At 37.3% G+C, this 25,616-nt stretch overlaps 1 protein-coding gene across 7 annotated transcripts in view; it reads right to left on the bottom strand.

The window, feature by feature from the left end:
• agtpbp1 (ATP/GTP binding carboxypeptidase 1) overlaps positions 1-25,616 on the bottom strand; it is a 181,802-nt gene that overhangs the window by 13,550 nt on the left and 142,636 nt on the right. For 6 of the 7 annotated variants that reach the window (XM_052020257.1, XM_052020256.1, XM_052020255.1 and 3 more), the window contains 2 exons: positions 24,212-24,388; positions 17,744-17,901 (listed from right to left, as the gene is read on the bottom strand). In XM_052020257.1, coding sequence (XP_051876217.1) covers positions 17,744-17,901; positions 24,212-24,388 — 335 coding nt within the window. Of the gene's footprint in view, positions 1-9,733; positions 9,868-17,743; positions 17,902-24,211; positions 24,389-25,616 lie in introns of those variants that run through there. The other variant, XM_052020259.1, reaches the window with a different exon arrangement.

Here is a 25,616-nt window from a genome sequence, read left to right as displayed (position 1 = left end):
GCTGTGGGGCTAGAAGTGAAAGTGTGTTCCCTCCCTCAGCTCAGCATGACAGTGTTCACTGCTGGACTCCTGGTCAGCATCTGACCTCTAGCTTGTTCCCGATTTCTGTGGTTCACAAGTCAGAAATGTGCTGATCTGGGGGGGAAGAACTGGAGATCCCATAGGCACAGCTGAGAAGATCTGGCCCATTGTTACCCTTTGAGGATAGAAAGCTGGTCCCCTCCATGACTAGATAATGTGCTGGCACTCACTGCCCTGGCTCACACGAGAAATAAACACTTTTTGTTGTTTTAACAGCAATTTTTTTTTTAATTCAGACTCAAAATGATGCTGTGATTAATTTCAAAGATTTCCCAACAGAATTGGAAAGGAGTAAAATATTCACGTAACAGGGAAAGATGGATGCATCGACAGAGAGGCAGATGGACACACCCCTTTGACCCACCAATTTTCATTGCAGTTGAAATGAAATGGATTCAAAACTGTGAGGTTTCTGTAACTAATCCACAGTACACAGATTCTCAGTGAAAGTTCTACCTCTAGGCCGTCATCTATTTGGTGACTTTGTGTTTTTGGGAAAGTATGCCATACTGTATTGCCTTAAACTTTGTGGATGATGCCAGTTTTTCCCTTAAAGTTTGGAAAATCTGCAAGTTGTTGGGAAAAGTGTTACTCTAGCCTGTACAGTGATGGGTTTCAGGGTCTATGATGTCCCCGTTCTTGGAAATCTAGACTAAGGCTTTTCACGTAGATGTACGAAACTTTGTTTGTGCTCTGTTCAACACAAAATGCAGTGGGAGGGGGTCATAACTAAATTTAAGTAGGAGTGAGACAGATGTTTAGACAATCATTTTTTTATAATAGTGAAGCAGTGTACACCTAAAGTACTTCTGGCTGGGGCAAATTTAAGGGGAAAAGGGTTCAATAAGACTGAGCCAGCACCAAGGAAAAAGGGAGGAATTATTACAATTGATGGGAGTCAGAAGACTAATGCTTTGGTTCATTGGCCAGACACAGCATACCAAAACTCAAGAATTTAAGTAGGCAACAATGGCATCAGATGATTTATCCTTCGAAAAAGTTATGACATGCAGTTAGAGGATAATGTGGAGGAAGTGGCCTCATGTCACATTTTGAAAGATGAAAATTACAACAAAAGTAAGGAGTACCAGTAACTTTCTGCTTTTTTTTCCCTAGACCAGAGAAGCAGACTTCTGTCTCAACAAATAGACCATAAACCTGCCACAAAACACAAGCTACAGGCAATGCCAAAGCATGTTAGTATTTTCTATGGGATCACTAAAAGGTAAATGAACAAATTAGTAATCACATTGGGTTTTGAGACTGGAATAAAAGAGATTTAGGATCTGCAAACTTATTCCTAAGCACTTAATACAACAAGCCATCATAAAAACTATAGAAAATAAAGTAGTTGTCTGGAATATGTAGCTGATAGATATTTGCTTTTATTTGGGATAGACAGTAATAGCTGACACTAAAAGGATAGGTATTTCCTTTGTGGAACGTTGACCAAACTATTAAGTACAAAAGGATGAAAAAGTCCCTTTTCAGAAATCAGCACTGACTACTGCCTACTGACATCAGCAGACAATGGTGGTCCACAATCAACGTGTGGGTATGGCAAAAATTACTCACTGACATCTTGCAACTTTTTCAAAGGAACATTTTTGTAGCATGAAGTAGAGATTCTGGTTGTGCTGTGAACACAGCGGTTCCTTCAACATTGTTAACAACTGGAGTACAAGCTGTAGTTGACAACATCCCCTAATTAAGCAATATTATTTACATATATCTAGAGTAAGTGGTGCCGGAAAAATAAATACACAAAAGCGGAAATTCACCTTTGTCCCATGCCCAATACATGCAATACAATAGTGGCTTCTGAAATTCATTTCAAAGTCAAGAAATGTCTGATAAATGTCCTAAGACTCAAAAAGTAAACTTTTCATTAAGACCCTAACAAAGAACCTTTCGCTGTTAGCAGATTGCTGAATTTCAAATAAAGGAATAACGTTCAACATAGATGATTAAGCAAAGAAAACAAAACACTACCTCAAAATCCTGAAATTGGAGGCAAGCTGTTCCTTCTCTGCCCCTTTTCTCTGTCCTCCCAATCTCCCCAGTTACTCCTACAGCCACCCCAGCCCCCCATCACCCTGTTCCTTAATCCCTCCTCCAACCACTCCATCTGCCCTTCACCAACAGATGTCCTCCTAGTGAGTCCTCCCCCCACTGTTCCCATCTGCCCATCCCACCTCCCTCATTTGGTTCCATGATCCTCCTTCCTTTCCTATCAGATTCCATTATCTGCAGCCCTTTGTTGCCTCCACCTATCACCTCCCAGCCTCTATTTCCACTCTTTCCTCCTCTGTCTATTACCCCTCCTCACCTGGATCCACTTATCACTTGCCTGCTCTTGCCTTACCCCTTTCCCTCACCTCTTTATACTGGATATCTCCCCTCTATCTTTCAGACCAGATGAAGGGTCTCAACCTGAAATGTTGACTGTCCATTTTCCTCCAGAAATGCTGCTTGACTCACTGAGTTCTTCCAGCTTCTTGTTTGTTTCTACAAAACTAAGCTGCCTTCCAGAATCTGTCTAGAATCTCCATCAACTAGGACTTGTACCCAACATCTACATGTTCCACTGCATCCTTATACATTTAGCATGGGTGCATATCTCACTTCCAGCCACAACTGGAAAAATGTGATTATGGTTGAGTAGGTACAGAATAGATTTGCAACATGCTGCCAGGACTGATTAATTTTAGCACTGAGAAAAAAAAAATGGATGGACTGAGATTTATTCCTCTGGAAAAGAAAATAACGATGAGATTTATTAGAGAGGCAGAAAATTATGAAGGGTCTGAAAAGAGTGAGGCAGAAGGACATATTTAACTTAGCAGGACAGCAAAGTGCAATTAGGCAGGATGGCTCTTTTACTAACACAAAAAACACAATGGGCCAAAAACCCTCTTCCTGTGCTGATTGTTTCTATGATTCAAAACTGATAGCCTTCACATATTGCCAGCTAATTAACCTCGACAGCAACGTCACCCAAAGATGCTGCAAGAAACAGATTCTTCTTTTGCACTCTATCAAGCTCTCTCATAATTTTATGTACCTCAATAAAATCTTTCCTCAGCTGCCACCACGTTACATAGATTCTGCTGTCAGTCTTTTCTCATAATTAAACTTCTCTTTCCTTATCAATTTTGTGTAAATCTCCTTTGAACCTTCCTTAGAACTACCACGTCATTTCTATTATGTGGTGACTGAGACTGTATTACCCTATTTATGACCTACAGTTTCAGCAAGACTTCTCAGCTCTTGTATTCAAAGCCTGCCAATAAAAAAAAAATCACAGAAATGTATGACACAGGAAGCAGCCATTCAGCCCAGTGTGATCAAAAAAACAACTTTCCAACCCAAACCCATTTTTCCAGTTCTTGATCCATAACTCCACAGGTCACAGCTCTAAGTGTAGTGAGTATTTCTGTCTCTACCATCCTTTCTATCAATGAGTTCCAGACTCCTGCGGCCTTCCGTGTGAAAAAGGTCCTTTCCTCACCTCCTGCCCTGGTAAGAAAAACATGTTGTGCCTTATCTACTCACCTGCACTGCTTTCTTCAGGGATCTTTGGACGTACATTCTTAGTTTTTTTTGTGTTTCTCAGTACCCTACCAATTATTAGGCTGGATCGTGCTTAATCCAGCCAACATCTCCTGTTTGCCACCCATGCTACCCTTGAGATTATTCTAACTTTGTGGGACCTGCTAGTCCAATTGAACCCAGGCCTCACCACTGTAGCCATCCTTTGGAGTGAAATGATCCACAAGTGACAACAGGCAGTGGATCTCAAGACTCTGCACCCCACAGATTGCCTTATCAGCCTTTTGACAGCTCTTTGGTCACATTTAAAAAATAATTGAGTTAAATATTACTTTTAAAAGCTAAAACTTAAAAATAAATTTACTTGAAACATTAAAGAGTGATAAATTAGTTGAGAGAATTTAGATTTAATCAAATAAAAGGGATTCCACTTCTTTACTTAACAGCTGCTGTATGTCCATAGGCAGCAATGCATGAAGCTCAGTGCATATCTGGGCAACAATTGTGATGACTTTCTTTTAATCCAGGTTGCCAATCTCAGCACTAACCTCATTTAGATTGGTGCCAAATCTACAAAGGAGTCAGAAGTCAGAGGCACTGGCACAGAAGTTGGATTCAAACTGAACTATGGACCGGCGGTTAGCAATCAGTATGTAATCTCCCTACATGTATTCCCTTGCCTTTACTGGCCTTCACAGATACTAAATCTTAGTCCATTTACCATTTTTCCCTTCGCCTAAGCGATCCATTGATACTGTGCCCATTTGACTAGTAAGGTACCTTCCATCAGTCATGCTGTAGCCACAAGAGTTCCACTTTGCAATAGTAGAACAGGCAAAGATATATGGAAAACATGCACCAAGCTCATGCCGAAGGGTGACTAGTTGACTTTGGTATGTTATGTAGTGTGATTGTAATAACAAGTTTGGTTTGGAATGTTTAAAGGCCTCAATGATAGAGAGCTTCTGTGACTTCCATTATGCAACAGGTTGTGCAATACTGTAAATAGTTCCAGCCTGGAAGAAGCTTGTTGCATAATAAAAGATCTTGTAAATAATAAAGCAGTTGGCAATAGCATAGTTGTGTAAATTGTCAAGAAGTAATTCTTCTTCCATATTTTGTTCTCCAATTTGTTTAGAGATCAGTTCTCAACAAAATTTGCCAATCTGAGGTTAACCAATTTAGGCTGAAGCAGAAGCTCATAGGTGAGTATGGTTAAGGGTACAGCGTTGTGTTCAGGATCAGTGACAGGGTGGGAGAGTGGTGGGCAGTGGTGGAGCCTCCTGCTACTTTTAATACACAACATTTCACACAGTTTTCAGACTTGTTTTCATGATTGCCTTTCCAGACTCTGGTGACATAGCCCGACCAGAGACAGTGGGGATGAGATAATTCATTCTGTAAAGTAATAATTCTCTCATTATTTTTTTCAATTATAAATTACAATTTACATTCTAAATGAGGATAACTTTCAATAAAGATCAATATATCATAGCATACACTGCCAGACATTAGCACATACTGATTTAGGATTTAACCACTGACAAGGCACCAAAAGCAATCATTTCTATAATTCCAGATCGATGAAAATAAAGAGGACAATGCAACTGAAATAAAATTTACAAACCCAACTTCATGGACCAGATTCTCCTGAAATAGAAGGTCATCTAAAACATGCAGTGTTAGTACTTCCCAGAAATAGAACATGTAAGACACATGCCAATGTTAGTATTGCATTGAGCTAAAGTATCTCACATACATGCCAACATTAATACTCTAAAATAGTTTCAAGCATGCTAATAATAGTATACTACCCAAAGAACATCTAAGATAGTGACTATATGTACAAATACTAAATTAATAGCTGAATATAGCTTATTCTAATCACATCATGTTATAACACAAAATATCCTCAGAAAGATTATAACAAGAGCTTCCCATCATATAGGGAAGCAAATTTTCGAAGACCAATATTCATGCTAGACAGCTCTAAAATTTGCAAAGATTTTCACTGAAATTATCATTTGCACAAGTTGGTTCAAAGTCACAATGACAAATATAAACAGAAAACAATCAAAAATTCACTACATGAAGGATGTGAATAGTCAAATCCATATTTTATACCATCACATTGGTCCATACAGGTTAGAAAAGTAAAAATAGTTGGGAATCTACCTAAAGGATATTGTAACTCAAGAATTCTGAAAACAAGAATAACTGATTCTGATTGTTGTTCAAATGTCAATTTATCAATTTGTTCTGTGTTAGAAAGTTGTAGATTAATGTTACATTCTAACGTATTACTAAGGGATAGCTGCCTGATTAGAGGCATGACATCACAAAAAGAGATGTTTAGACAATATAAAGAAACCTACATTGTAACAAACACCGATTCCTCTTACTTTACTGGTCAACATTTTTTCCTCAACCAAAACCCTCACCTAATTTTTCATTCATCCCAATTTTGTTAATCACACTTTACTATCTGGAAAATTGGTGTAGCATTTCAACACAAGTTGTAGATCTTCAAAAAGAAAAAAGTTTGAGGATATGGAAAGGGACTTTAATTTCAAAATCTTTTTTTTTAAATGAACATTATGGTATTAATTACTCTGTCAATACCAACATAGCAGACATTTTCTAGAATGGATGCAGTATTATATGAAACCTGCAGCTGTCCAGTGATTGAGTTTAGTAATCCTATTTGACAGATATCAGAGAAAATGGGCAAATATTCACTTAGACTAGACTACCAAGCAGCAGAGCCAGCAATTCAACTTGCTGATGACAACAGCTGTTATTCAGAAAAGCAGCAAGACCTACTTGTTATTAAACTGAGAGAAGAGGTTTCCTCTCTAGAGCAGAAGGATGTTGGTAATAGATCAGAGGCAAATTTGAAGATTTTTGGAGACTGGAGGTCTCCAGTTAACAAACATGGCATTTAACAAAATACACAAGAAATATATATTTGAAATTTTATGTTCATACAAAAACTTGTTACTTTCTCTTCCTAAATTACCAGCATTTCCCCTTGTTGAAAAAAAGAGGCAGCCTTTATTCTGAAGTTTAATTTGGCATGCTACATCTGGAAACACATCACCTAAAAGTTAATAACCACCTCCAAAGCTATTCCCATTGATATTCTCCTTAACTGATTTCTCTGGTCAATACTATAGTAGTAAAGCACTGATTGACATTTGTTTAAGTAAGATCTTTGGTTACCATTTAGGGTGACGAAGCACTCTGTCAAGGTCAATAAATATTGATTATATTGTTCTCAACAGTTTTCAAATAGCTGAATTGCAAATGATCACTTTATCAGTTTGGCTGAATGGTGTTTGACCACTGCTCCACAATCTAGATGATGAAAGCCCCTTAGTGCTGTATCAGTGTCAATCCCTACTCAGTTTAATTGATGATCAATTAAAATTATTGTGTCATCTATTTTACACTGAACTATTAAGAGACAGATCCAGATCAAAGAGATTACACAACATATTCCTTTAAAAATCAAATCAAAATGGAGATTCAAACATTGTATTCCACATCAAATGTGCTATTTTCAGTGAAAGTTGTTCATGGTGTTGTAATGGGTTGTTTTTCTGGTCAGTGAGAATTTGCAAGACTCAAGGATGTGCTCAAAGCCTTCTTCAAAAAAAATGCAACATCCCAATTGACTCCTGGGAATCTATGGCTCCTAACCAGTCAAAGGGGGAAGGAGCAGTCAGGGTGGTGTTACGAATCTCAAGTCCATGCATCAGCAGCACACAGAAGCCCTGCATTTGTGGTGAAAAGAATGGACCACCTCTCAAACTGCCCATCTGCCCCCTCCACTAGACACCTCCTGCCCCATCTTTGCAAGATTCTGTGGTTCCCACAATAGTGTCATTAGTCACCTCAGAAGACACAAAACAGGATGGGAAGCAAGTCATCTTCGATCCCAAGGGACTGCCTAAGAAGATCTGGTTAGTAAAATTAACTCCTTCACACTTCAAAAAAAAATCAATATTTCGAATATGGATAAATGGAAGCTTATTTGCTATAGAGAAGACAAATGTTTAGCAATGAAAAGATCTTGGACAGTTTGCTTCTTTTAACTAAACCATAGTGCAGCCAACAAGTAAAGTAGGAGACACAAGAGAGACTGCAGATGCTGGAAATCTGGAGCAACAGACACAAAATGCTGGAGGAACTCAGCAGGTCAGGCAGCATCTATGGAGGAAAATGAACAGTTGACGTTTCGGGCTGAGATCCTTCATCAGGGCTCATACTTAAGTAGGATTTGACTTCCTGATTTCTTGAAGAACAGTATTTTTGCTTTTAAATTTTTTTTTTAAATTTTATTTACAGCGTAGTAACAGGCCGTGTGGAACCCAGAGGAGATACTAAAACTGTACTGCATCACACAGCAGTAATTTGCCACTGAAGTTAAAATATGATGAAATAATTATAAAAGGGTGTGGTGGAAGATCGGTTGATTCAGATGAAAGGGAAATGACTAAACAGCTTATTGCATGCCAAAACTTAAAAAGTGACAAGCAGTTGAGCTTAGTTTTCATACTGAAATACTGATATAGCTCTTTTCCTCCAACTTTTATTCAGGATGCTAAGCCAGGCTTATGGACAATAATCTTCAAAATACCAAAACTACAAATGTGAAGCTTATAAGCAGAAACATAACTGGAATATGTTCACTTATTTGATCTGTGCTTCCTTGATTTGTTGATCTTTCTATTTCAACATCAATATACAAAAAATAATTCTGGACAGACATACAAAATAAAACGTTGAAAGAAGCTGGTACATTGACAGGGATGAAATACAATTTAATATAATACACTACAAGACCTTTGAGTGACCGGTGTACTTACTTTCCTTCCCCTCCCCAGACCTGTAGCTCAACAGCAGAAACAGATATTGGTTGCATCATTCATCTTGCTATCAAATTAAGGGTTACCAAACTGAAGCCTCTTGTTATGCTCTATTATATTCTATAGGTTAAATTATTTGCATCTATAAGTTCATATTCAAGGTTTTAAAACAACCCAAAGTTGTATGGTATTTTCCATTTTATATGCAAAATACACCTTTATGATATTATTAGTTGCATTGCCCATGTATGAACTAAATAATACAAAAAGAATCTGCAAATATGGCTGAATGCATAAGATTATATGAAGGTCTGCAACAGTTATGGTGTTACACCCACTTTATCGTTTCCACTGTGAGATAAGGTTGATTAACTAGAGTTGAAATTTTGCAAGAGAAATGCCAACATTTTTAAACAGTTAAACATACAGTTTTATGTTCAATTCACAATTTCCTACCTACAGCTGATTGCATTCAGTAAAAGAATAATTTTTTTTACTTTTTGTGAAACATTGCTGCAAACAGGTACACAAAAATTAAGTTTCCATTTTAGAAATGTAAACACACAGATCAACACTATTTCCCTCATGAAAATTGGAAAAAAATGTGAATGGAGAGAAAAATCATTTGCTCAGTAAACATGCAGCTAAACAAGAATATTTTGAAAAAAAAATGCAAGTAACTATTCAGTATTTCATTCAATATCAAATACATTGATAGTAAGATCAGTATTAAAGAAGGAAATCAAAATATACAATTGGAAATTGACTCTACAGCTTCAAAAGAACTGAAAAACAGAAAGAGACTCTTTGCTTATGAAAACAGCTGTATCATTTTGTAATTTGTAGGTCAATCACTGACAAATGCTATGGAATTTCCAACATCTGTCCTAAACAGGCTAATATAATCTTGCAAATTGGTTAATTAAAACCCATAAAATCCTAATCTGCTTTCAATTATGCACATCACTGCCAATAATAGAGTTCAAAAGTTAGTTGGAGGTTTGGCAGCATTTCTTCCAAAAAGTTTAAAGTCTTACAAATTCCTTAGGCTTTTTTTTGGTAAATCTTTGTAGGACCCCCCCCCCCCCCCATAGGAATTTATGCTCATTGTCAAACAAGCATAAGCATCGTAGAATTACAGTTTTGTTTTCCATAAACAAACATAATGATTGTTTAACAGCATGTATTTATTTTCTCAGTTTAAATAGGAAATGATGCTTCAGTTCAAATAGGAATTTAAATAGGATGACCTTTGTGCTGGGCATTTTATTTTCATGTTCAACCATCTTCACAGTTTTGCTTTTCTGACAGCATTCCCTTTCTTGTGTTTTTACTCAAACTTTGACAGATTTGCTTTCTATTTCTGTAAACATAAAGGGGCAATTGCATCAAAAATAAAATTAAAAAGATGCTTTTCAGTATCAAAATACTAAACAAAGTAATTAAACAAAATTATATCAGTTGGCTACATTCAACCTAATTAGTGTCAGTTGAGCCTGCCCCTTGAATAATATGATATAGACAATAGGGCAATTCACTCACCACTTTTGAATATCCTTCCCCATGGGAAAGAATCCCACTGATTTACTACCTTGTTGCATGACTGAGAATAAATAGGACCTGCAGAGAATCTTTACATAAATTTATCACAGCCAAAGATGCAAGTCTGAAATATTTCAAGAATCAAAAATCAACATTAAGTTTTATCCAATGTTGTTAAGAGATGGAAATAACAAAATACTTTCAATGATGAGTAGTACAAATACTATCATTCTAAATATTCTTGCACCAAGTTATCAAATTCAAATCTGACTTAATACAGCTAGTATTGTCATTACTCCTGCTCACCACTCTCAGAACCCACTTAATCAGAAGCAATCATTTCACCAATTTCATTGATGGCAAAACTATCAAATGAATAATTGAACTACAAGGTCTTTCAGATGCAGAGCTGAGTGGATTTTGATGGCCTGAATACTATTTTAATATTTAAAATACTTAATAGTACTCTTACACAATGAAAGTGGAACACACTTGCAATTTTGAACATTCATAATAATTGCTCCTTAAAAAACTTGTGATTATGTGAAAGGGAATAATTGAAAGTAGTGGTGCAGGGTGCAAATGTTTTTGTAAGGAAAATTTTCATGGTTCTTCAATAGTGTTTATAGCGCTCACTGCCCAAAATATTCCAGCATTACTACCCCTTAACAGCATTGAATAAGAATTTTATGTGGATTTGGGATTTTTGACACATTTCAACCACATGGTGAAGTCTGGTGGACTGCTATTAAAGGATTCCACATACATTCATAGTACTTCTTTTCAAATTATCTGCATCCATCTTATCATTTCCAGCTTTTAAATGCCTACTGCTTTATTCACCAAACAACTTACTCCTATTCATCTTACTGTTTCATTCTCACTAGCTGCCTATTGAGTTTTCCAAAATCCAAGATGATCTGGGATATCTTTCCAACACGGTACAAATTCATGTTGTTGCTGCTCCTTAAAACAGAACACATGATAAAGCTCCTTTTCCCACACACATTGTGAATTTAATCCAGAGATGAACTTCAGTTTCTTTTATTTCTCTCAGGTAAAGTTTGGCTTAAATATGTCTTGATCTCCAAAGGGAATCAAGGCAACTCGAAAATATACAGTATACTTGCTCCCATATCCCTACTGCAGGACAGGTATCTGCCAGAGACCTTTTCCCATCACTTAAGCAGTATTCTATCTTGTAGAGCATTTGCATTTAAGTCAATGAGCAAGATTATATGGACATGGGCCTTCCACCCACATTCTCCTTATCTGGCTGCATAATACTCATCCTACTGGCCTTAAGTGTCCTGGTGCTGGGTAAGAAATAGTAGTTTTGTAAATAAAAGTGAATAGGTTCATAAGTGATAAAACATATATCAAAGACTTGTTAAGAGTTCATAGTTTTCAAGGAAGCCAGTTCCCTTTTAAACATTTCCACACTCACAGGGTTGTGACCTGTTGGTGCTGTCCTGCTCTTGCAAGATACATTGCAAATTCTGTACAGAAATGTTTGATTATGAACACACAAAAGTCATAAATTTGCTGGCATTTACAAGTGTACTCGTCAGCAGTTCAAAGTGGAACAGCATGCATTTACCAGAAAAATCCAGGCCAACATCCCTTTTATGGAGTTCAATTTCAACAAAACAGGAACTTGAAGAGCTCTTGCAAGGGCTTCTTTTGGGCCCATTCTCAAACATTTTTTCTAGGGTTCTGGTAAACAAATATGATATTCCTGGGAGAGTGATTTCCTGTGGCTTCAATTCTCATTTGAGTTTGAATTCTCTGGTTCTGCTGTATTAGTTTCAAACAGCTTTTCTTTTCATATTTCTTTACCCCCAAATGGCACAGCTTCTGAGAAGTACAATTAAATGTTTAAGATTGCTCTTAAGAATCTGAGCTGGCACTTCATTACCTTTGTGCCCTCTGCAAAGAATTCAACTCTGAGAATGCCATCATTAATTTTGAGGAAACTGTCGGAAATGATGGGTAGGAACCAATCCATAGGACTCATTGCCACAGAATGCTGAAGCATACATGCACAACAATCAGCAGAAGCATGCTTGCATGATCTTAGTCTTACCATTAGAAGCAGCACGGCGTGACCAGAAGCTACTTGCCACAGCACATTAGTTGGAGCTTGTTCTGTGGAATTCCAGCAGGAATCTCAAGAAAGGCATTTTATCAATCTACTTCACTTCCAATGAACACAACAAAGCAGGATGAATTTTATCTTTGCTGATCTTGCTGCAATTGGGACAAGAGCTGTGTTCCAGCTCCTGCACTACACCAGGAATGGCATTCATGAGAAAACAGCAGTTGTTTCTCCATATCAAATGAGATATGCTGAAGGTGTAAAAATGGGAAAAGGAAATTTATTGATAGACAGACCAATGTAACTATTTAATTACATGAATTGAAATGATTTTAAGTTTCAAATTCTGACCCTCTGAAAGCCTCTTTATGGCTTGTGCCTGTTGTCTGCTTGTCAATGGTTTACTCTGTATTCTTGTTTGACTTTCAAGTTGTTTTAGAGTCAGATTCATATAACATAGAAACAGGCCCTTGGGCCCACCATGTCCATGCCAACTATCAATTCCCCATGTACACTGATCCCATTTACCAGCACTTGGTCCATAGCCTACTATGCCATGGCAGTTCAAGTGTTTCTTGAATTACTTCTTAAATATTGTGAGAGTACCTGATTCCATCACTCATTCAGGCATCGTGTTCCAGATTCCAATCACTCTCTGGGTGAAAAAATTCTCCCTCAGATCCCCTATAAACCTCTTCCCCCTCACCCTAAACCTACGTGCTCTACTTTTTAACATCTCTGTAATTGGGAAAAAAATTTCTAGCATCCATGCTCTTCACAATTTTGTTACTACTATCAGGGCCCCCTTAGCCTCCAGAATTATAGGGAGAGGTTGGGCTGGCTAGGACTTTATTCCTTGGAGTGTAGGAGATTGAGGGGTGACCCTCCTCTTATGTTCTATGTTCCAGCTAATGAAGGCAAGCATCCCATATGCCTTCTTCACCACCACATCAAATCGCTACCTTCAGGGATCCTTGTACACCTAGGTCCCTCTGTTCCTCAATACTCCCTAGGGCCCTACCATTCATTGTATATGTTCTACCCTTACTGGTCCTCCCAAAGTGCATTACCCTGGTAATTATCAGGACTAAATTCTATTTGTCATTGCTCTGCCCATTTTACCAAATGATCAATATCTTCCTGTAACCCAACATCATCCTCCTCACTATTAACAACGCCACCAATATTTGAGTCATCTGCAAGCTTACTAATCATACTTCCTACAATCATAACCAAATTGTTACCGTATATGACAAAGCATAAGGGTCTCAGCACCAATCCCTGTGGTACACCACTGGTCAGAGGCTTCCAATCACAAAAACAAGCCTTCATCTTCATCCTGTGCCTTCTATCACCAAGCCGGACTTGGATCCCATCTGCCTTGAATCCCATGGGCTCCAACTTATTGGACCAGCCTTCCATATGGGACTTGTCAAAGACTTTGCTGAAGTCCAGGTAGTCTACATCAACTGCCCTTATCAAAAAATTTTGTTACCTCTTCTGTATTCAATCAAATTGGTCAGAAAAGATCTCCCCTTAACAAAGCCATGCTATCTTTAAATAATCCCTGCCTTTCCAAGTACAGATTAATCTTGTCCCTTAGGACTTTTTTTTTCCAATAACTTCCCTACCACTGTTATTTGATTGATTGGCCAGTAGTTACCAGGTTTATTCATTCTTGAATAAAGCTACTACATTTGCAATCCTCTAGTCATCCGGCACCTCACTTGTGAAATTTAAAAATCTCTGTCAGGGCCCCAGTAATTGCCTCCCTGCATCCCAGAGAAGTCTGAGATGCATCTATTCGTGCTCTGGGATTTATCCCCCGTTAAAGCTTAAGGTACCCAATACCTTCTCTTTTTTAATGCTAACCAGTTCTAGAATTCTCCAGCTACAATGTCCTTCTCCTTGATCAATTCAGGTGAGAAGCATTCAGTTATGACCTCACCTACATCCTCTGGTTCCACACGTATCTTGCCAGTTTCGGCCCTAATGAACTCTACTCTTTCCTTGGTTGTCCTCTTGCCCTTAACATACTTAGAAAATACTTCAGGATTTTCCTTAATATTGCCAAGTAGTGATAGTTCATGTCCCCTTTTTGCCCTCTTGATTTCTTTTTTTAAGCACCCCACTACATTTTCCATACTCCTGAGGGCTTCCCCTGCTTTCAATTCTCTAGAGCTATTAAATGCTTGCTTTTTTTGTTTTTTCTCATCCAGCCCTCAATGTCCCTTGAAGTCCAGGGTTTCCTGGATTTGCTGTCATTCCCTTTCACCTTTATGGGAACACATTGGCCCTGAAGTCTCACAATGAATTTTACATGAGTATGTTTTTCACTTGTCGACTGCTGATCTACTGCAAGTAGCTGCTCCTGGTTTACTTCTCCCTGATCCTAACTTATGATTAACAAATGGCCTTCACTCAGTTTAGGACCTTAATTTCAGACATCCTCATCACTTTCCATAACTACCTTGAAACTTAGAGTTATGGTCACCATCTCCAAAGTGCTCTCCCACTGACACTCCAACCACTTGCCCTGCTACATTTCCTAAGATTAGGTCCAGTATGGCCCCTTCTCTAGTCGGACTATCTATGTATCGTCTCAAACAGCTCTCTGGGACACATTTTAAAGATTCCACCTCCTTTGAGCCTTTTGCAATAAAATAGGAAGTTGAAATCACCTAGCACCTAGCATATCCCCAACAAAGTAATCACCCACTTTTGTTTCTAAGTTCTATCCATATAACCTCATTTGAAGAGCCTTCTAGGATATCCACCCTCTTTATTGTAGTAATGTAATCCTTAATCAATATTCATGGATATTGTTTTCTACAAGTCCAATGTATTTTAGTGGCTTCTGTACATTTGTGAAGAAGAGTAATTAAAGGTCAAAGTCCCCAGCACTTCATCATTTAGAAAATACTCCTACCCATCATAAATAGGTCAAAAGTAGAAGACTCTGAAACTCCATGTTGATGGCCATAGGAGAGAAAATAAGTTACAGGGATACAAATGGGGGATAGAACTGATGGGAATATTCTGAGAGGGCCAAACAGCCCCCTCCTATGTCATAAAAAATATGAAACATGAAAAATTCTTTAATAGTCTGCACATTTACACATATATACAATATATTTCACTGGTGAAGTCCATAAAGTTCCACAGCTTGAAATGTCAGGGAAAAGGGATAATTCAGGGTTGCAATCAACTAGTATACAAAATGAAAATGAACCCTTGTGCATCTTTTACCATACGACATTATGGTGAAATTTACTTATGAGGTACTAAATTTAAATCATTTCACTCTTATCATGAACAATTAATCATTCAATGTAGTTATGCTGAGGCATCCATACCAATATTGTCATAATTTATTGATAGTGTGGATTTTAAAATGTTATTAGAATCTTAAACAACATTCACACAACATTTTGAACAACTTTTCTTTTTAAACAACATTCTCAGGATACTGCAAATATTTGTCTATCTTAACCATAATAATTAACCACTTTACTGAGAATAATAATAAGAGGAAAGGATGACATAATCCCCATGTCTAGAGCATAGAAACATTAATCAAAAGATAATCCAAAAATGTTTTTCTTCCATTGGCACCAAAGTGAATATGGTCCCTTTTAAGTCTCATGTCTTCTTCTGAAGCTGGCAATTGCTAGGATCAAGTTAACATAGTAAGACAAATGCAATGGACCTCCAAATCAAAGAGAGAACAAAGAAACTATGAACCATACTTATTAAAGAGGACCATAGTAAATGTTGATCTGATATTCGGCTTTGTATCATCAGTTTCCACAAACAAATTGAAAATGGCAAAATACAATAAATGGGATGAGAAAGTTTATGACTAATATTAAAGTTGGAGCTCTGATTACTACAGAATCACATATTGTCAGAGTAACAGTACTTCAAAGTATGCAGATTACTCTACATAATTGTTTCACACACCGGAATTAATAGACGTCCTTTGCCTCCATTTTTTTCAGATTTATTCTACATATGCCTTATTAGAAAGGTTTGAGTCAACTCCCTGGACTAGCAGGTGCCTTCTATTTGTTTTGTGTATAGCAAGAAAGTTCCACAGGATAAATAAAATGAATTTAGCATAACAATTGTAGAACAAGCTTAAGGCTGAAGGTCATCAACCACTGTGCAAAATGGAAGAAAAACTGCTGAAACCATTAGGAAACAATTTGCTAAATGAGCATTAGACTAAAGTAACTTATTTTACTGACAAATAGCTAAAGTAGATAATGAAATAATTTAACTGTGCAGCTAAAAGAACTGCTATCAAATAGGGAATAAATGAAACTTGGTGAGATATGAAAATCTTTTAAGTAGAGAAATAGATGAAGAAGACAAAGCTCAGAACACTAAGGCTGTGTGGCTCCAGAGTGCTCCCAATCTCTTAAAAAGGATGAAACTCAGTTATTTCCCTCCATCTCAATAAAGAAGGCAAACAGTTTAATTGTAGAGAACATCTGAACGAAAGACCTGGAATGACAGTTTATCATATCTCTCTCTTTATTAGAATGTATCTGGCTTAGTAATTAAAATCACCATATAATATTTGGGCTAAGGCTTGCCTATACCTGTTCTGAAGCTTACGAGATTGTAACAACTGGCTTCAAACCTTCTCCAAAAACGGAGAATGTAAAATCAATGAATATTTGCACCTGGATCACTACCCTGGTGTCAATGCTGGAACGTATGCCTGTGTGCGTTGATCAGGAAGGGCAAGAAACAACTCAGCCTTCTCAGATGATTAGCATGACTTAGATTTGCAATTACAGAATTGTAATTTGGACTTTGTACAGGACATAGCCCCAGTGCCCATGGAATTGGATCCTAGCATGAATCAGCATCTTCAAGAAATGTGGAACTTTGTTTTCATTTAAATTCTCTTTTGTTTTAATGCTTACTTAAGAGTTGAGATTATCATCCAACAAAAAAAAGAAAAGATTGGCAGTACCATTCTTAGACATAAACTGGGATGATGGATACACCTTGTAACCTGCATTTATACACCTGGTATAGGATTTCCCATTAGCACTGGGGGGAGGTGAAAAAGGTTAACAAAAAAAACTATAAAAATAACACAGATGCAAACAGATAATATTCTTATCAGGTAATAGTATTGTTGCATCTTTAACCCAAGTCAGCCTCAATAATTGAAGCTAAATAAAATTTCATAATTCCTTTTGGATATTTTTTTTCAAAGTACTAATGTGATATGTTCAATATTCTCCCTGCTATTGGGAAGGAAGGCCATTCACAAAATTAAAAACAATTATGATTCTGATACTGAGACTAAATAAATGATGTTTTTTTGGAACAGTTATCACTAAACCAGATACAAATAATATATCTCATGAAAGTTTGTAGGGTAACGATTCATTTTTGTTTTCTACCCATCATTACATTTTCTAATTCATGAAGCTTGGAATTATTTCATTGAATGTTGCTAAACACCATGGGCACTTGCTTCCAAAAAATCTTCAGACTAAATGTTTCAAAGCAGATGTTTACAAAAATAATCCAGTTATCATTCTACAGTTTACGATCAAATTTGATGAAATCCTACCTGGTCACGTTGCATCTAGTGTCAATCAAATCATTTTCCACATCCAGGAGGCTGGGTGGCAATCTACATTCCACAGATGTCATCCTCTTCAGGCGCAGAAGACTAATGCAGAATTTAGCTCCCATCTCTTCTAACTGTCTTGTCCCTATCTGTTGGCCCTTTAGAATACATGAAATAAATACACAAAGCATGTGTTACAAGGTACATTATTGCTGGAGTAATGCTCATAACTTTTTATTTATATTTTTTCATACATCTTGAGTTTGGTTTGTATTAGAATTAATGAGCAAAAGGTTCTAGCAGATTTCAGAGTGCAAATGCTCTGAGTATTTTATTGTTACATTGTGCTTTTTAGATGTATTGTTGATGTTCTTTTTCTCTTGACATTGTCCAGGAGTAATTAGCATGGAATCCACAGGAAGCACAAAGCCCCCAGATGTTGAGCTCAGATTCTGAAATATGCTCATGGGGTTAATTAGGAAAAATTGTAAAGCCAGAAAAATTGGGGAAAGGAAAAATCTACAGATGTTGGAAATATGAAGTAGAAACAGATCAGGCATCACCTGTGAAGTTAATGTTTCAGGTTGATGTCCTTTCATTAGGACTAGGATGAGTTAGAACTCAAACATTTTACATTGCAGAGGAAGGGTCCAAAAATCACAGTATTCATGACACATGGGATCTGTGTGACAGAATCTCTGACTTAATCATAGAGACCAAAATCATAATATTTATTTCTATGGTAATTTCTTTTACAGAAAATAGGATGACCCCAGTGAAAATTCTGACGTCATATTACTATTCTGACAATGACATATTAACCAGAACAAACTCTAATTCTATCTTGAAAAAAATTGGTATGGGTGAGATATATTGGTGCCAGGGAACAGGCAGAATTGAAGGACAGGAAATGTGTGAAGTTTGACACCAATATTGGTTTTATTCAAAAATAAAAACAGAAAACTCTGGAAACACACACAGGTCAGGCAGCGTCTACAAAAGGAGAAACGGAGTTAACGTTGCAGGTCCAAGACCTTTGTCAGTTCTACAGATGCTGCCTGACCAGCTGAGCATTTTCCAGCATTTTGTGTTTTCATTTCAGATTTCCAGCATCTTTGATTTTTGTTTACTGCTTTTATTCAAACTGGTACTGTATGGAGGAGTTACAGTGGATTTGTTCTTTGTGGTGGGGCAAGTTTTAGAGAGTCAGGTGAATGAGTACAGCTACCACAGAGGGACTTGTGGTTGTTACTATTTGTCAGGTTAGGTAGGATGAGGGGATGGAGGTGGCACAGTACTCACTGAGTAAAAGACTGCATTTTGTAACAAATCATACATTTATTGAAAAATGCATTGTTTGATACTATCAATTGATCTCTGAAGTAGAAACCTCAATTAGTGACAGCTCAGGTTTAAGTAGCACCACATTTTATGAAGGTAGTTTGCCCTGATCTGTAATCATACAAAATCTCTCAAACACTCATTTGCATGCAGATTACATTACTGTAGCCCCTCAAGCCCAAGCATGCATCATCTGCAGACATGCACTCAACTTCTACTACATTGTGTAGAAACCCAGCACACCATCCCATCCGATTTGGTGCTGTCATGTTGTTTATGTAATCGCTAGCTACGCACAAGCTGCTATTTCCTTCAATGAAATATTGGGAAAAATAAAGCTACTCTCTTTGGACCCTACCACAAATCCCGCACACTTATCACTGATTACATTGTCCTGCCAATCAATTGTCCCTCCTATCAATTGTCCCAGGCTGAATCAGATGATGGGAAACCTTACCATCATATTCAGCCCATTGCTCAGCCCTATATTCTTCCTATCATAGGCACTGCCTGCTTCTGCATCTGCAATATTGCCCATCCACTGCTTGAACCCTTTCTACGACCAGATTCTACTACTGCAATACTCTCCTGGCTAACCTCCCATCATTCATCTTCTGCACATGGGACCTCATCAAAAACTTAAATTTTCCCGGACCATCTCCCACTTAATCATCTCTACTTTTGCTGACCTAAATTAGTAACAGATAATGAAACAGCTCAAATTGTGTTTAAATGCCTTTATGAGACTCTCTTGTTCCTTTCAACCTCATCTTCTGTGGAATTCTTCCTCCACCACCACTGACAGTTGTGTCATCAGACATCTAGCCCTGGCACTTGAATGGCTTCCCTATACCTTTCTGCCATTCTACCTTCATCTACCCCTTTGATCAACCTTTTAGTCATCCCTTTTTACAAAGCTTTGCCTCATCAACATCTTTGGTCAGATTATGACATTGTGAAGCATCTTAGGATGTTTATCTACCTAATAGCGGATAAGTCTCTAAAATGTTTACATATTTTTAGAAACTAACTGCTCAGGTTGACAGTCATCTAACACATTTTATTTGCTACTAATCAATTTCAAGTTCTCACTTATCAAGTCCTGATTCATACTGGCTGCTTATTTAACTCACAGTTTCATTACATGGTGATTACTGAGGCTCTCCTCACAACTGCCCAGGATGTGATAGCTACATCTAGAGATAATAAAAAGATGAGGGTTTCAGCAGCAGATAAGTTGAGGCAGGAGTAGAGTCAAACAAGATTCAGAAGCAGTATTAGATAGTTTTAATGATGGCATGAATATATGGTCTGAAACTCAGTTGAGGTCAAATAACACCAAGGTACATGCAGTGTGGAGACACAAAACACTGCAGATGAAGGTGATGGTGGTGAAGGACTCCAAGTGAAGGGTCTCGACCCGAAACGTCAACTGTCCATTTCCCTCCAGAGATGATGCCTGACCCTCTGAATTCTTCCAGCATCTTGTTTGTTGTTACACACAATGTGTTTTAGTTTCAGACAGAAGCCAGGGATTGGGATGGAATCATTGGTTTGAGAAATAGTCTGTGACTACAATCCTCCTGTGACAAATATATGAATACAAATTTCTCGTTCAAATCTATGGAGGCACATTTATATATTACTCCATAATTTATTTTGTAGGTGTATTGTTTATTACAATTGTTTATCCCACGAGTGGAATTCCTGATCACTTGTGAAACTGTCTGTATCAATTCCACAATATATTAGATGAATGCATAAAAATGATTTCAAACCTGTATCTCATCTGAGTGTTCCAATGATGGTTGATTTATTTTAATTTAAAATGTGCAACTAAGCCCTTGAAATAAGATTACTGCCCTTAGCAACTCCAAAGTATCTACTATCATGTTTCTTGAATAAAAGCTGGTCTCTTTTACATGGACAATTGTATTGACAGAGAGAGTTTTTTCAAAGGGGGGGGGAAGGGGAGTTCAAAAATAACAACCCCTTTTTAAAATCACAGAAGCAATGTCCCTTTGCTGTTAATTTAATTCTATTTTGTTATCTTATGCCCTTCTTCTTCAGAGTCACATTGCAAGTAGAACTAATGAGAAATTTAACACATCTAGGGGGAAAAGGCAGATGATTTAGTTACTTACAAAGTGCTTAAAATGCTAATCTTAATAGTCTGGATCGTCCAAGATAGATTGAATTCACAGGGAGACAATTTGCAGTTTGGAATGGTTTTAACTTAAAATATGGATGATGCAAAATATAGCTGAGCTAAGACCCAGCTTGCAAGTACACATAAACAAGTTAAAGCAGAAATACTGGTACTTGGAGGCAGGTCAGAATATACTGCTCATTCTTAGTTGTCCTGAGAAGGTAATAGTGAGCTTTGTTCTTGATTCTTAGTATTAATTTTGAAGTAATTGATTATCTTGCTAGGCCTTCAGAGAGCAGTTTAGTGTAAAACATGTTAGTGAGAGTCACATCTAAGCCAGTCCAAGCAAGGAAAGCAAATATGCTTTCATAAGGAATGTTAGTAAAGCAGTTGAATTTTTACAAGAGTCTGTGAGATTTTCAATTTTCAAGACATTTGTTTATAGGCAATAAATAAACTAGATCAAAGTTGTTTGGTTCAGGCTGCACTCATTGACAAAATATTGGCTTAGGTTTTGCTTAAGAAATAATGGTGAAGGTGGCAGTGATCACTGTTATTGAGGAGTAAAATCAGTGAACAATCTCCAGAATGTATTCATGAACATGTTGGCCATGGAAATCAGAAAGCAGGACTTTGAATTGTTCTGCTGCTTTACTGTACCAGTAACCCAGCAAAGAACTCAGCAATCACAAAAATAGAAGGGTGTAATAACAGATACTGTCCAAACATGACAGAAAGAGCTAAGACTTCTTCATTCAAATTGATAAGTATTTTAAAAGCATGGTAAGTATGAATAACCAAGCAAAATCCCTGAAATCAAAATTTCATTACAATTAAAGATTTGTAAATCAAACAATAAAAAAATACCTTTAATGTAATTTTAATCTAATCTCATTCACTCATTCTTTACTTAATGCTCTGTACATGATTTGGCATTGAATTCAATATCCTGACTTACTCTTCCTGATTTGGGGGGGGGTGAGGTTTACATCCTGATAAAGATTCTTCAAGCTGACTGGCCGTTTATACTGATGTCTTTAGAGAGCCTGGTGGGGGGTGTGATTCCCCTTGAGATCTTTAATAGATGTAAATTGCAATAAAAAGTCCACAGAAAGGCTCTGGGAAGTGCAAATATGATGAACGGATAGCACTGTTAGTTTGTTGTGGACTGCAAAACATCTACAGATTTTCCGTTACAGATGGAAATGCAAGTCAATACCTTGTGCTGCTATTACCATTATGAGTTACCAGATGTTGCAAAAGCCTTTCTGAGGCACAAATAATTCCCTTTCTCAACAAAGCTGGACAGTTAACCTACATCTGCTCAGGTGAAGAAATAATGATAATTATTGGCTTTTTAAGAACAATGAAGCTTTGTAATGGAAGCAGGTTTCCATTTCAAAATAAACAATCAGTATATCTGGACAGCAGCTCTGGGAACATTTTAGCTATTCAATTCCGTTACTTAACTATGTATAGAAAGGGCAGTTACACAAACTATCAACATGGTTAAAGGTTCTGAAGATTGACTTACATCTTGGATAACTTTATTTTCAAGGCAAGAAATATAAAGTATTACATGCAGCTGCTTTTGTCTTTGAGCATTCTAGGTATTATCAATGCATTAGGTAATGAGTATTTTCCATACCTAACAATTACTTTACCTTGAACAAAATGGATTGACTACACATTATCTTTCTACCAAACTAAAAGAACATAAGTATGTGGGCTACCTATACTGAACACTGTTTGAAGGAAGCAATGTTATCAAGTGAAGCTAGGATGGAGATAAGCATCCAAGAAGGCAGGATGAATGGAAACTACAAATAATTTACAAAAATCAGATCACATAGGGGATGAAGTTAATTGCTTGCTTCAAATGTCTGCTAACAGATAACATCAAAGCAAGAACAAATTATATTTCAAACTTTCTTTAATTATTTTGTATAATGATGATTTCTATATTGGAAGAATAGTGTGGGGAATGAGGAAAGAGATATAAATCAAGCTAAATAGTACAAATGATCTTTAGTGAATTCTTTTGCTAAGCAATTTGATTGGCATTTTTCTGAGAAAAAAAGATGTATTATATATTAAGTTACAAGCTAAAGCAGGATCAAAAACAGCACAATTCATGGAAACATTTAGTAAAAAATTATTCCATTGTAAAATGCAATTTTTTAAGCTCAGATGTGGAGATATGTTCTACAGGTAAAAGGAAGGTCATCTAATTTCTGTTTACAAAGACTTGAAACATTAACTCCGTTTCTCTTTTAACAGATGCTGTCTGGCCCGTGTTTCCTCCCCCCCTCCCCACCCCCACCCCCCTGAGAGTTTTCTCTTTTTATTTTTGAATAAAGGTAGTTTTGGTGTCAAACTTTACCCACTTCCTTCTATTCTGCCTGTTCCTTCGTACCAATATATTGCACCCATACCAGCTTTTTTCGAGGTAGAATTAGGGTTTGAGGGTTTGCTCTGGTTAATATGTCATTGCCTTTACATTATGTCTGATATGAACACATTTCAGGTGTATTTAAACTTATGCAAATTACTATTAAGTACTATGAATCTCCCAATTGATTACTGAAAATCATTTCTAAATGGGGGAAAAAGGAGTTTGATATTAATTGAGGTTCTAATCACATTTTCATGTGATGGAATGTTTCTTTTGACTGATGACATTAAAAAAAGATTAAAGGTTCTTGGGGGGCATTTTGAACTTTGCTACTTGGATGGCAATGAGGTGAACTGGATCACACGGAATCACTGGGATGAAAACTGAGCAGGTTAGAACATAGAACAGAACAATTACAGCACAATTCAGGCCCTTCGGCCCACAAAGCTGTGCCGAACATGTCCCTACCCTAGAAATTACTATTACTAGGTTCTACAACTTATGAGCGATTGGGCAGCAAAATTCAAAATGTAGCAATTTATTTCCAATATTTTTTGGAATGACATTTAAGTTTCTCTTTTACCTTGTACTTTCCCTGATCACAGCCACAGTATGTGCTTTCCATTGTATAGCTCCTCGTCACACCGATTTCACGCCACACAACGACCCGTGCAGTGGATTCCTTAGACTTTTCCACCACAAAACTACAGCTGCTCATGCAGAATGCTGGTGCAATTTGGTTCAACACCTTTGGCAGAGTCTAAATAGTCAGACATCAGGAAAAGAAAATAAAGTAATTAGCTTCACAGAACAGAAGTTTCTGTATGTAAAATGATATTTCACTTTTGAATGCTAAAGATAATTTGAACGTTCTGCCATTTTGTGGCACAGGAAAATAACTGTAAAGCCCAAATAGCTAACAATATTTTTAAATGTAAGCAGAATGTTGAATTACAGGTATTTGAAGCATTACAACAATCTTGCTGATGACCATGCAGGGAAATAATCCTGAACTATGCTCTCATGCTGCACTACTGACTGAGGAGCATTTTCCTAACCTGGGGCAGAGCTCTCTTCACAGCACCAGCTAAGAAAAGATGATTGCTTTAGGAAGGCAAAGAGAAAAGGATATTAAGTCAAACACTTGATCAAAAGTGATGGTCAAAATCTTTCGGTGAGACTGAGGTACCTTTAGATTTGTAATGTTTTGTTTCTCCAGAATTTAGTTCTGACAACTATAAAATGGAAGCCAACAACTAACTAAAAGCCAAGGGATTTATTCAAAGTCCAACATAGGATAGTACTTCAAAAAGTTTATGAAAAATTCTATAATCTTTAGCTGCTATTGCATGCTTTGCAATAATGGCTAACCCAAGACATTATTTTTAAAAATTCTTTCACGAACTCATGTCCATCTGAGGTATATTTTGTTGCTTTTGTTGAAATTTGAAGAAAAGGTAATTTTGTCAAACCATAATCATGTTTCCTGGAAATTTAGTGAAAACATTTTATTTCAATGCTGTACACATATAGTGCTCATTTAATAATCAGTACTAATAACCAAGCTTCAAAACCTGGGCCTGAGTACCTCCCTCTGCAACTGGATCCTCTACTTCCCGATAAAGAGATCACAGTCAGTATGGATCGGCAATAACATCTCCTCCTCACTGACAATCAACACAGGTGCACCTCAAGGATGCGTGCTCAGCCCACTGCTCTACTCTCCCTAGACTCATGACTGTGTGGCCAGGCACCGCTCAAGCACCATCTATAAATTCGCCGGTAACACCACTGTTGTTGGTAAAATCTCAGATGGCGATGAGGAGGCTTACAGGAGTGAGATAGATTGGCTGGTTGAGTGGTGTCACAACAATAACCTTGCACTCAACGTCAGCAAGACCAAGGAACTGATTGTGGACTTCAGGAAGAAGATGTCGGGAGAACAAACACCAGTCTTCATTGAGGGGTCAGCGGTGAAAAGGGTGAGC

Source organism: Pristis pectinata, chromosome 7 (assembly GCF_009764475.1).
Source record: "Pristis pectinata isolate sPriPec2 chromosome 7, sPriPec2.1.pri, whole genome shotgun sequence".
Taxonomy (NCBI): domain Eukaryota; kingdom Metazoa; phylum Chordata; class Chondrichthyes; order Rhinopristiformes; family Pristidae; genus Pristis; species Pristis pectinata.
This window is presented reverse-complemented; position numbering and strand designations above follow the sequence as displayed.